Here is a 13,720-nt window from a genome sequence, read left to right as displayed (position 1 = left end):
ATGGACTTGAAGATTCGACTAGTCCTTTTTGCATCTCACTTTTATTTCAGTGTAGGCTTCCCTATCCAGGTGAGAGTAAAACAACAGAGCCATTCACAGATTTGTTTCTTGTATGTGATTTTTATTTCTTTGCTGGATGGCTGGGATACCTTCCTCACCCTCCACCCTTTTAACATGCTAGGAAATAAGTTGGACAATTATTTTTAATTAATCTGAATGTTTTGATTCTTTTCAGTTTCCCTTTTTCCAGGTGTGTTACATTTCTGACAGAACTGGCATGTGAAAAAAATGTATTTTTCTTGCAGGTGAACACTGAACAAAGCTATGAAGGTAAGTGTGATTTATACAATACTAGAAAATTACTGTAATCAAAAAACCAGGAATGTATCAGCCCTCTTACTGAGCTGAAATCATTTAAATTTAAAGTACATAAATGCAAAGAGCTTGGCATATCTTACTGCTTCAGGTTACAACTATTCCTAAATGGTACTTGTGTTTCACCCTGTTATTTTTTGCTTCTTAAATAGGAAATATTCTCTCCTAATGTCCATTATTAACTCTCCATTATTAGGGCTCCCTTGGTATGAAGTTACAACACTTTGCCATTAGTTTCTAGAGCTGTTCTTGTCATCCTTCCCCTCTGCTCCAGATTGAAAGCACTTTGCTTTATCGTGAACTTCAAATAGAAGCTTTACTTTTTTTGCAATTACTTTTTAATCTTTATTGAGTTTCTTAACAGTTTTCTAAGAACAGCTTTAACTGAGGCAAGTTGTTTAGTGCATGTGGGAGACTAATGCACAGTCCACATAAGAGGCAAGGTTATAATTGCCATCAGGGAGCATATGAGGACATCTTGAACTGTAAGCTAGAGCCATTTGTCCTCAGAACACTGAAAGAATGATTGGATATTACACTATTGCGCACAATCGTTTTAAAATGTCTATATTATATAATTAGGGTGTTTACAAATGAGGCCATTTTTGAGAGAGATCATATAAAATGGGTTTTAAGAAAGGGCAAATTAGGACTTGATTCTCCACTGCGATCCTCTTGCCTCATTTACATCTCTACAAATTGAGTGCAAAATGGGTGAAAAATGCTACCACCAGCATGAATGCAAAATTCAGATTTGGGAGCATTTTACACCCACTTAGCTCAGGTATAAACGATGACACAAAGTTCAAGACAGTGGAGAATTAGGTCCTCAATAGTATCTAATTATAGCAGTCTAATTATATAGCACCTTCCATTCTGAATAATCATAAACTGCTTTTGGACTTATTATTTGTATTGTAGTAGTACCTAAAGGTCCGAGCCAGGATCAGGGTCCCTTTGTTCTGAGCCCTGTCCAAATGCATAGTAAAGAGTCCCTACCCCAGAGAGTTTACAATTAATTTAGAACTAAAACCAAGTGAGTGTAACAAACAATAGGAAGAGCATGGAAGGGCAGACAAGGATAACTGTTATCGGAAAGAACACAGTTACAATAGATTTGCCTTTTATACTGTTATAGCATCACAAAGGATATAGTTCTGGCCCCATTGAAATCAATGGCAAAATTCCCAATGACTTCAGTAGGGTCAGAATTTTCCCTGATATTGAGAAGAACATGCCAGGTACCCATGTGCTATATTTTTATAATCCATATTTTCTCACACTGTTCAAGCATAAGAAGTTTCACATCCTTGATATCTCTTGCAGGAGTTGCCTTCCCAGAGAGTGAAGAAGAAACCATTTTTAGTTTAATTTTAAAATCCAATAAAGGTAATCAATTTAAAACAAAATGCAGTGAATTAGTTTCTTATGATTCTTTACATGAGCTATCCTTTATAAATTTAGCAGGACTAGGAAAAATCCCTGGAAAGATTTGACAGAACCTTGTACTGAAAGTATGACTCAGTTTGTTTAAATTACATTGTATTATACAGAACTCATTGTTCTCAGATTTCTCCTTCTGTTTGACCTTGTGTGTGAATACCTTGCTCCCAGTGCTGTAAGTAGAGCTATGGGAAATATCAGCAAAATCCTCAAACCACAAGGAAGTAACCTGGTTCCAGGTTTTGTTGCAAAATGGAAACTCAGACCAGATTAACTGAAAAGTTTGCCAGGTTCACAAATCTTGCAAGAATAAAAGGGGCTCCATTTTATATGAAGCCAAGTGACACTCTGTTTAGCTATGAAATAAGGCAAAACCTATGGCACTGAATATTTTTGGATGGAAAAATGAAACTAAGTGGCTTTGGCTTGCATTTTTGGGGTCATTCATAGTAACTGGGTCTCAAATGCTGCTAGTTACAAGACCTGAAGTCAATGTCATTTTTGCTTTAAGCTTCTGAATCTTATAATTAAAGATCAGCCTGAGCCGTGAAGCTAGGATCCATGCCTGATTTCAGACATGGACTTCCCAGACTTCAAAGGTGTTCTGAGCTGGGGTATAGTCTGAAGTTCTGTTAGTGGGTTCTCATAACATTAGGAATCACTCGTGATCTGTTCTCACATTGGCAGAACAAGGCCCTTGGTGGAATTTCAGTCACTATATGTACAGTAGGATACACACAGTTCTGTTTTTTAACTGACAGTAACAGGTTTTTTTCATCTGCACAGGCAGCAAGACCCGTTTATATGAAGGTGACATTACCCCCAAAAGACATCGCAATGCCATTGTCTGTCCATTTAACTGGTGCTTTTGGCCCAAGTCATCTAATGGACTCGTTGTCATCCCCTATGTCATCTCTTCTTCCTACAGTAAGATTTCATTCTAACATTGCTAACATGGGTGAGGAGCAGCCAACTAGCAGCCTCCCGGGCCAGTTTTTTCTGCCCATGAAGAGCTATTGAGAGCATAGGACTTGTATTTCAGCATGGAACATTCAGCACAATGATGTGGCTACATTAAGTGTTTCACTAATTAATGTTCTGCTGGCTCTGTCAAATAGCTGTCAAGAAGCTGGGTTGAAAAAGGGAGAGGAGACACCTGCCTCTCCGCAAACACCTTCCCATAGGATAGAATGAGTCACTGGAATGCTTCCTCACCTTTCCCCCACCTCATTTCTCCCCCCCCCGCCACACACACACACACACACACACACACAAGAGAAGAGAAAAAAGGTGAAAATCTCTCCCTCCCAACAGTCAAGAGGCAAAGAGAGAGAGGGGAAGAAAGAGGGGAAAAGAGGAGACATAGAGAGGTGAAAGTCCTCTCCTTTCCAGATGCCATGCCAACACTTGTGGGCACGGAGTAGCAGAGAGAGCCAAGAGATGCCCTTCCTCCCAGCCAGAGGTGGATTAAGCTTTAATAGGGCATGGGTCAGTCAGGATTTCGGGCCCCCCGCCTCCAGTACATATCCACCAAAAGTCTGTATGGGCCTCCTGAGGAAGATTTTCTCCCAGACTCTTCCCCTGGGCCAGATGCTACAGTGGTGAATGTGTGGTAGGTAGATTTTCTCATTCATCCTGACTCCTCTGCACAAACTTATCTTTTCTGTAGATCACTCCTGATGCCACATGTAGCATTTGGCCCTGAAGCTGGCCTCTTAAGACAACATATGCAGTAGGTTGTGTGGACTTTACTTTGCACACAACTGCCCCGCTGTTACCCTCCTAAGGTTTCCACTTCCCTGGATGCCGGAAGGCCAACAATGGGACAAAATTTTCCCTCCAGCTCTTTCCATTCTTTCTTCTTTAGAGGGCTTCCCCCACCCCAGGTGTTAGAGCTGGATCTCAGCAATTCCTTTTCCCCTGTCCCATTTAAACACAGGGAGAAGGAGGTTTTCCAGTTTCTTCCTGTGACCTCCCACATGGGCATATGAACACTCCAACACTACCTGATCTTTGTGCTGAGCTAGCTGGTTGGTGCCTACTTTCCTGCACTTGCTGTTAGGCAATAGGAGCCAAGTGAGGAACAGGTCAGTTGGAGATAAGGCAGATAGACCCTTGGGGTGAGCTGCTGCTCCCACACCATCACCACGGGTGATGGAACTTTGCCACACAGGGCTCTATGGTCTCAAATCCATAGCCCCTTCTTAAGTCAGGGTCTGGGCTATGATATTCTAAAGATCTTGCCTTAGAGCCTGATGTTACTGGTGCTGTGCGTAGGGAGTCCCATTGGAGTCAATGGGAGCCTTGTGTGCAGAGCACTTTCAGGATCAGACCCCTATTTCAGCTCTGCAGCTAGCACGTTTGTTCATTTATGTAAATATATTTGTTTATTAGGTGCAGCCCTATGGCTTCTGGCATGTTATTAGTGCCACAAAACTAGGCTACTGCTGCCCTAAAGCGTCTCTCTCTTTCTCTCTCTCTCTCACACACACAGGTGTGCTAATGACTCCAGTTTATATCAACTAAGCACTATATCTATTCCTCCCCCAGCTCATGAAGAGAAAGCTCTGATTGTTGGTGCCATCCAAGAGTATGAGACCTTGACTTGCATTCACTTTGTAGACCGCACAACGGAAACTGACTATATATATATTTCTCCAAAGGATGGGTAGGTGCCAGTGCACTGAGGCTGTCGCTTTTTGATTTATAAAATTAAGTGTGAGTAAAATGAGTACTCCTAGACATGAGACTCATTGGCTTGATCCAGAGCAGGTAAAATAGGCACTAAGTAATCAGAATTCCTGACATTGTTGATGCACCTTAATCTTGATCTGCAGCCCCCCGGCTATTCCAGTACCTCTCCATAACAGCTTTGCCCATAGACCATGTATCTTGACATATGGCACTTCCTCCTATTCCTTTCATGCTTACTCCCCAACACAACCAACCAACCAACCTCAATTCTGACCTGCAGCGCCCGTGATGTTATAATGGAATCTGATCCCTACAGACTCCCATTAATTTCAATGGACTTTGGATCAAGTCACTGTTCCTGACTCAAAGCAAGCATAGCCCTGGCCCTTCTTGAGTACAGACCAGCCAGTCTTACTGAATTGGTTAGTGAAGCAGGTAGAAACTTTAACAGACTTGTTTTCACTTGTGATCGAAAGTGGGGTTTTTACCCATTTCTCTGGAAGTGAAATGCTATTATCCCAGTTCACTTTGTCAATGTTCCTAGGCTGGTATAGTAACTGTGACAGGTACTGCAGTTTCCACATGCTGTTCACAGCTCACACATTTTAACAATTTATTTCTTCTATGGATTCTGTTCAAGAGTAAAATTATAGCTACAAACCAGCTCAAAGTATGTTGGCTGAAAAGTCCAATCACTGGGCAAGAATGAAAAAAAACAAAAACTCCCACAGGAACAGAAAGATTTTGCTAGCCAGCACAGGTGATTCTTTCTGCAGCAGCAGCCTCTGAACCAGTCAGCTGTGGATTGCAATTAGGGTTAGCACCAGCCTTTGGGTTTCATCGCCGAATTCTGAATGATATTCTCTCATTTTCTAGCTGCTGGTCTTACTTTGGAAAGGTTGGGGGTTCCCAGGTGGTATCAGTGCGCAAAGGGGGTTGCATGAGGAAAGGAATCATTCAGCATGAACTAAACCATGCACTGGGGATGCTGCATGAACAGAACAGGAACGACAGGGACAAATATGTAGTGATTGCATGGCAGTACATTAGTCCAGGTATGTACCATATTATATACTTGAACTCGATTGACCGAGAGAGAGAGAAATTATATTAACTCAACCATTCTGAGGCCTAAAGTATTATGTTCTGAATCTGTAACTTTTCCTCAAAGTAAATTCCTCACTCTCAGGGGCTGACTGTACAAGAGTGTAGAGCTGGCCTCCCTGTTAAGTGCCCAGAAAAAGGTGAAAAAAGTTTGTAAATGTCTCATCCTGATGATCATTTGAATATGGATTTAACTAGATCTTCATCTCTGTGTTTGAAAATAGAAGCACTGCACTGTAATTTCTTGCCATTCTTTATTCTATCTATTTATATGGCCACTATCTCCATAGTATCATCCCTCCATTAACACCATGAGAGGCAAGGAAGTATTATTAACCCCACAACACCCCTTGAGGCATAGGCGCCGACTCCATGGGTGCTCCAGGGCTGGAGCACCCATGGAAAAAATTTAGTGGGTGCTTCATACCCACAGGCAGCCAGCACGGCCCTCCAGCACCTCCCACCCACCGGCAGCCCCGCTGATCAACTCCTCCTCCTCTCTCCCAGTACCTCCCACCCGCCGCAGATCAGCTGTTCCACAGAGTGCCAGAGGCGCTAATGGGGAGGGAGGAGGAGTGGGGACGGGCGTGCTCAGGGGAGGGGGCGGAACTAGGCACGAGGAGGCAGGACAGAGCAAGGGAGGGGTGGTGCAGGGGCAGGAAGGGGTGGAGTACTCAACGGGTAGTGATCAATGGCTCCATGTCTGGTTGGCAGCCGGTATCAAGTGGAGTGCCCCAAGGGTCGGTCCTGGGGCCGGTTTTGTTCAATATCTTCATAAATGATCTGGAGGATGGTGTGGATTGCACTCTCAGCAAATTTGCAGATGATACTAAACTGGGAGGAGTGGTAGATACGCTGGAGGGGAGGGATAGGATACAGAAGGACCTAGACAAATTGTAGGATTGGGCCAAAAGAAATCTGATGAGGTTCAATAAGGATAAGTGCAGGGTCCTGCACTTAGGATGGAAGAATCCAATGCACCGCTACAGACTAGGGACCGAATGGCTAGGCAGCAGTTCTGCGGAAAAGGACCTAGGGGTGACAGTGGACGAGAAGCTGGATATGAGTCAGCAGTGTGCCCTTGTTGCCAAGAAGGCCAATGGCATTTTGGGATGCATAAGTAGGGGCATAGCGAGCAGATCAAGGGACGTGATCGTTCCCCTCTATTCGACATTGGTGAAGCCTCATCTGGAGTACTGTGTCCAGTTTTGGAGTACTGTGTCCATCTAGAGGATGGCTCTAGACTGTTCTCAATGGTAGCAGATGACAGAACGAGGAGTAATGGTCTCAAGTTGCAGTGGGGGAGGTTTAGATTGGATATTAGGAAAAACTTTTTCACTAAGAGGGTGGTGAAACACTGGAATGCGTTACCTAGGGAGGTGGTAGAATCTCCTTCCTTAGAGGTTTTTAAGGTCAGGCTTGACAAAGCCCTGGCTGGGATGATTTAACTGGGAATTGGTCCTGCTTCGAGCAGGGGGTTGGACTAGATGACCTTCTGGGGTCCCTTCCAACCCTGATATTCTATGATTCTATGATTCTATGAGTGGGAGTGGGGCCTGAGGCTGAGTGGGGCTTGAGCAACCCCAGGGAAAGGAAGAAGCTGGTGCCTGTGTTGTGAGGTAATGAAGTGCTATTACTCCCATTTTACAGATGAGAAACTGAGGCACAGGGTAATTAAATGGCATACAGGAATTTTGTGGGAGAACTAGGAATTCCTCCCCTACATCCTGAGTCCCAGGCCAGTGCCTTAACCTCATGGCCATCCTTCCCCATTCAGTATGAACGTGCAGAGAGTTTAGGTAACCCACAGGTCACAGTGTGTTACACACCCAACCTGTGCCCAGTCCACAGACAATATGGGCACAGAGGTGGATGCAAATCACACACTGCCTAGTGGGTTGCACGTGCAATGCCAGATACACAAATGTAGATGACTGTAACCATAGATCTAAAGCATATTACCTTATCACTTTAGTATGTGATTGTCTCTTACTGCAAAGCAGTGTGTGAAGGATGCTATGTTGATTTGACGTAGAAGTAGAAATTGTTGCTGTGCTGATTTAGTTTGTTACTGGACTATGATTCACTTTTTAAAACATGATATATTGTAACTGACAGGTGATTTTTATCACTTTAAGCCAACCAGAGCTAATAACCTGGGCCTCAAGTATGACTATTCTTCCGTGATGCACTATCACAGGTAAGAGAATGAGGTTAGGTTGATATTACATTATCAAACACTGATTGGTTAGTAGCATCTGAACTGTAAATATAAAAAGGCAGTGTTTAATTTAAAAGTATATTTTTCAGAATATTACATTCAACAACAGTCCAAATTAAATAACTCTGCAGTGTTTTGAAGGTAAAACAATGAAACAACCCAGTGAACTTCTAGGCTGTTATTCCTCATATCACTACAGGTTTGCTTTCTCCAATACATCTGGAAAGGCAACCATTACTCCATTCCCTGATAGCACAGTGCCTATTGGACAGAGGTTTGGACTGAGTAACCTAGATGTGGCCAAAATCAATAAGTTATATGAATGTGGTAAGTAAGCCCAATATTATTCCTTATTCATTTTAATCCACTCTTGTGCCCTGGTCTCATACTTTAAAAATAAATATATTTTGTACGGTCTCTGAATGGAGCAATACAATCAATATGCAACAGGTTCCAGGCCTGTGAGTTCATGGTGCAGATCTGTAGATTGGTTGGCATATGCTCCCTAGAAGACAATTGCCATCTTTGATAAAAATGACTGAAATGTGAAACCCAACTGATAGAGCACCATTTAAAAAAATGTAACTGCTCAACATATTGGTTTTTGCAAATCAGCTGGCCAGTTGGGAAAAGCCTGTGTAGAGATCAGACATTTGCACATATCTGTTCAGTAATGCACATTTTAAAAGCCATTTGTGGACATGGATGGCATTTCTGGAATGACAAGAGGTAGTTCCTCTGGAAAAGGTTCCAGAATGAGCAAGATGGAAGGAAAGATCCTCTGGAATAACCAGCCAAACAAAGGAAAAATCAAAGGCCCCCTTCTCAACACTGTTTAATTTAAACATATAGAGCAGTGGTTCTCAACCTGCAGGCTGCTTGAAGCCCAGTCAGCACACAGCTGCAGCCCACGTGACATTCTCAGGGCGATACAGGTAGTATATATATTGTGAGGATGCGTCCCACATAACAAGCTGCATATGAGGCCCACAATGGTAAATAGCTTGAGAACCACCAATATAGAGGATAGCATATAGAGGTAAAATTCACCCTAGTGCAGGTATGCAAACCTCTGCACATAGGGCTTATCGGAGGCTTAGTTGGTGCATCTCTGCCCTTTTGCTGGCCCCATGCATAGTAGTGAATTTCACCCTGGAAAGTATATAAAGGGCCAGATCCACCCTAGGTCCCATAACAGCTTGTATGGGTAAAGACCTTGGCAACAGATGGCTGGGGGGAGGCTGCAACAGCAGACAGCTGCTGTGGATTGGCCCAGGCTAAGAATGCGGTACAGCCAGGTTGGCCAAAGGATGTGTTGATTCAGTAGCCTTCTTCAACAGGGCTTTTCTGTAGCCACAGAATATCCCATAGCTGTAATAGCCTCAGCCATCAACTAAAGCTGTCCTCCTCACTAGGAAAACCCTGATAAAGTGTTGCAGCTTCAGTATTGGCCACCATTCCTCATGGTGAATCCTCCCAGTGGAACAGAAGACCAGGCTAGCATACGGAGGTGTCATTTCTACTACCCTACAACAGGTTCAGTGAATCTGCCCCCTAGTGGTTATAGATAATCAGAAGGAGACATTTCCTTCTGGATTCCAACCCTTTGAAAGAAGCCAAACTAAACTGTCCTCCCTTACATGTGTTTCCATATCAGATTCATTACTCTGTCTGGAAATCAAGAGTGTGTATATCATACTGAGCACTTAATTCTATTATTGCTTTTTCTGTGCATCCAGTATCATTAAGATCTTTTCATTCTCTCCACCCCCAGGGATCCATAGCACTTTGCTCTCTAATTTGACTGGAAGTTTTTCCTCTACTGTCTACCGATCATCATACCCCAAAAATACCAACTCTGTATGGCTGATTCGTATCCCAGCAAATAAAGTAAGAAGTGATTATGGAATGAAATGCTCTTTGCTAACTATTGAGGGCTAAGTGTGCAATCGGTTTCCAGGTACTCTTATCAATGACAATTGAACTTATTAGATAAATATTTTAGATGAAATAGTTTTACTTGAGCAATTGAATTAATAATAAAATCAACTCAGCTACTAGGAGTGAACTGTTGGAAGAGTTGGAGCTGTGTTGGTAAATTCTTCCATGATCTTTTCTCCAGATTTTCCTGCAGTTTAATTCCTTATATATCCAGTCCTCCTCAGACTGTGCTTCCAACCATATTCTGGTTTATGACGGAGGCAGCAGGAGAGACACTGTCTTTCTGAACAAATTGTGTCGACCAGTGCAGCTCCCCTCAGTAGTGTCTTCTGGAAACATGATGCTTGTGGAGTTGGTCAGTGATGGCACCACATTGCCCAAATTTAAGGCTTCTTACAGTTTTGGTAAGTCTCCAGTCTCTCCCAGTAAGGCCTGAGACCATGTCTGACAACTTTCATTTATGCCTCAGAGCTGTGGATGATTATTTTAAATCAAATGCAAAACAAATGAAATTAAAAATGTTTGAGCAATGATGATGCAAGGCGTAGGCATTACAATGGTTGGAAAAAAATCCTTCAATGGGTATATTTTGTACAGGCTGCTCAACCCCTCTTTATGCTGCTAGAGTGGCATAAGGAGGCCTCCTTGTAAGGCATAATCCATGTCAATGTGTGTATAGGTTTATGTGTCTGTGTGGACACCTCTGCGTGGGCATCTGTGTGTGTTTGTGCATAAGGGGGTCCCCATGTACATTTAATCCCTTTTCTGTTCCCAGTGCAATGTGGCAAGACTTTTACTGCCATGAATGGGAAATCTGAGTCTCCACTGTATCCGTCTCACTATCCTCCACTAACAGACTGTGCCTGGATAATGATAGCACCAGAAGGATCCAAGGTGAGCTGAGGTTACGTGCTGTAGGGATGCCCTGGAGATAGAAGCAATGGCAAATCAAATGGATTCTGGTCACTGTAGAATATCCAGCAGCTGTTTGGAATGTCAAATTATCAAACTGGAAGGGCACGCTTCTCCACTGTGCCCATTGAGAACCTTGGCGCTGCCCCAGGTTCTTCTCTGCCCAATCCAGACACGAGTTAAAGCTGCAAAAGGGGCACCTTTAAGGTATACTACTCCCAGAAAGCCTTTCACCAGTGGAGGGAGCATAGCAGACCCTCCTTCTGCCACCTACCTTCCTCTTCTCTCCCCACCCCTAACTTGCCCTCTCTTTTTCTACCCTGGCTAGTGCACGGGCAAAATTCTCCAGATCGTTTCTCCAGATGATTTAAGTTAATTTTGTACTGCAACCTGTCTGCATTTCAAATATCTGTGTAAGAGGGCTGGTTTCAGTGGGCACAGAACTGAGAGAGAACATTCCTGAACTTGCCTTTTTTAAAGAAAATGAATGAGATTGCGGGGAACTGCACCTACTTTGCAGGTAGGGGTATCATCACCTGTCTACCCGTGCAACAAATGGAGGCAGGCTTGAATTTTCTGACCTGTTTAAACATCATCCACTTTTGAAAAGTAAATCCCATCCACACTAATGTTTTTGTGTTTCTAGGACACAAAGGGGTGAGTGAGTTGAGTTAATGGCAATTTCACCAAGATATAATGAAATAGTGCTGGAATTTTCCAGATAGTAAACCGAATTAATGCAGACCCATACATCTCTATCTCCAAGACTATAACAGGGTTCAAAAAAGAACTAGATAAATTCATGGAAGATAGAGCCATCAATGGCTATTGGCCAGGATGGGCAGGGATGGAGTCCCTAGCCTCTGTTTGCCAGAAGCTGGGGTTGGGTGACAGGGCATGGATCACTTGATGATAACCTGTTCTGCTCATTCCCTCCGAAGCACCTGGCATTGGCCACTGTTGGCAACAGGATACTGGACTAGAAGGACCTTTGGTCTGACCCAGTATGGCTGTTCTGATGTTCTTATAGTCTCCAAAGGGGACACATTAACATGCTGACTTACCCCCTTTCACTGTGAGCCCATTAAGTCTCACAAGCAAACAGGGCTGATCCTAGTTAATATTTTAATAGGAGACCTCCAAGGAAAACTCAGGAAAATGCAGGAACGTAAGAGTGGCCATCCTGTGGAAGTGGTGTGGGTGACTCAGTATGTAGCTTTCACTCTTCTGAGTCAAAACTGACCTGTTGCCACAGCATGGTGTTTGCTTTGTGGATGGCAATGCTGTCTTTCAGATGAGATTTAAAATTGAGGTCCAGACCCACTGTGGTTACTAAAAATCCTACGGCACATTTTGTAAGAGTTGGGTGGTGAGGCCTTAAAATCTCGAAAACAAGCATTACCTCTTAAGGGCTCTGAGCCAAAGGATGACAACCATGTTAAACTAGCTCCCAGCTCTTTCCTTCTCTCTGCTCTTTCATCCCTCATCACAGTTTCTGAATAAACCTTCTCAGACTTCTCTGATGCCCCATTCCTCCAACCTACCACAGTGCCCTCTCGCGTCCACCCAAACTCTTAGAAACTGGCCAGTCCTGTAGAGTTTAAACCCCAGAGGATTAGCGAGTGCACATAAGGTTAGCACTGGTGACCTGTCCATATTTCAACTTGAGTAATTACATTCTACTCACCTAAATATCTTCCCCATTGGATGTGGGTTTCCCCACCTTTCCTGTTACAAATGTACGTATAGAGCTGTTGTGCAGGGGAAAGCAGTTGCTGTGATGCACCATCAGTGATGAGTGTAAGGGATCCTTTTGTATAGTTTGGGATGAAAGAGACTATCTAAATATTGTTGTTGTTATTTCCAGTAGTGCCCACATTGTGTTAGGCACTGTACAAATACTAAAGGCCCTAGTTAAGCAGCTTGTTATTTGATAAATCACCAGTTTACTCTTGCAGAGAATTTGGCTCATTATTAATTGAATGTTTTCCGGTGCTCTAACCCATCCAATCATGACTGTATGATTCACAGAAATTATGCACTGAGAACATAGTGGAGATGTCTGCTTTGCTTGTCTCCCACTGACAGATATCACTGACTATAGTGTCCTTCCTTCTGGAGGATTCGTTTCAATGCCAACATGACTACCTGGTTATTTACGATGGAGGCACAACCACAGCCCGTTCTGAGGGTAAATACTGTGCAAATGACCTAGTTCCAGGCTTCATCTCCTCTGGGAACTCAGCGCTTGTCCAGTTCCACAGTGACGACTTCCTGCAGTATCCTGGATTCCAGGCTGAATATTCATTCAGTAAGTATGAAGGCAGTAAAGAACGCAGTGTAATCTAGTAAACTGAGCATGGAGTTGGGGACCAGCAGCCCCTAAATTCTAACCCCAACTCTGCAGCTGACTCAGTGTGTGACATCAGGCAACATTTTCAAAGCCTAAAGTTCGGCTTCCCCTGACTTCTGTGAGAGCAGGAGGTATTTAGACCTGGAAATCAGGTGACTTATTTCAATGCCTGAATATGACTCTAGGTGCCTTACTTCTGCCCAAGTTTGAAAATGTTGGTCTTTGGCCATAATCTCTGCAGAGTAATGCCTGCCTAGCAGACAGAAGGGTTGTGTGGGTTAGCAAGACAACATTTGAAAATCTCTGTGCAACACTAGTATTACTACTTTGCAGTAGAGTGTAGTGGTTAGAGCCAGGGAGGGGGACTCCGGAGACCTGGGTTCTAACTGCAGTTCTGACACTGACTTTCAGTAGTCACTTCCCCTCTCTGTGCCTAAATGTCTTCACCTGTAAAATGGGTGTTAATCGTACAGACCCACATTTGTAAAGTCCTTTGATATCTGCAATCAAATGACACTACGGAAGCGTTAGGTACTATTGCTAACTTGTTAATTATGAATGTCATTTTTAGCATAAAATACTATACTTCCCAAGTATATGTCGTCCCTGCATACAAATAGAAATGATACCGATTCCCTTTATTTCTGCAGTTTCATCCTGAGTTAAGCCTGAAAGGC

At 43.4% G+C, this 13,720-nt stretch overlaps 1 protein-coding gene across 1 annotated transcript; it reads left to right on the top strand.

Annotated features, from left to right (window-relative positions):
* LOC125638712 (hatching enzyme 1.2-like) lies at window positions 1–11,351 on the top strand. Its single transcript, XM_075130047.1, has 11 exons — window positions 1–69; window positions 306–330; window positions 2,605–2,745; window positions 4,369–4,486; window positions 5,389–5,567; window positions 7,735–7,816; window positions 8,037–8,164; window positions 9,612–9,727; window positions 9,960–10,182; window positions 10,554–10,672; window positions 11,337–11,351. Exons 1-11 carry the CDS (start codon window positions 1–3, stop codon window positions 11,349–11,351), a joined length of 1,215 nt encoding a protein of 404 aa, XP_074986148.1.
* Window positions 11,352–13,720: the final 2,369 nt, after the last annotated feature.

The sequence above is a fragment of the Caretta caretta genome, chromosome 6, assembly GCF_965140235.1.
Source record: "Caretta caretta isolate rCarCar2 chromosome 6, rCarCar1.hap1, whole genome shotgun sequence".
In the NCBI taxonomy this organism is placed as follows: Eukaryota; Metazoa; Chordata; order Testudines; family Cheloniidae; genus Caretta; species Caretta caretta.
Note: the sequence above shows the minus strand (reverse complement) of the source record. Positions and strands in the feature narration are given on the sequence as shown.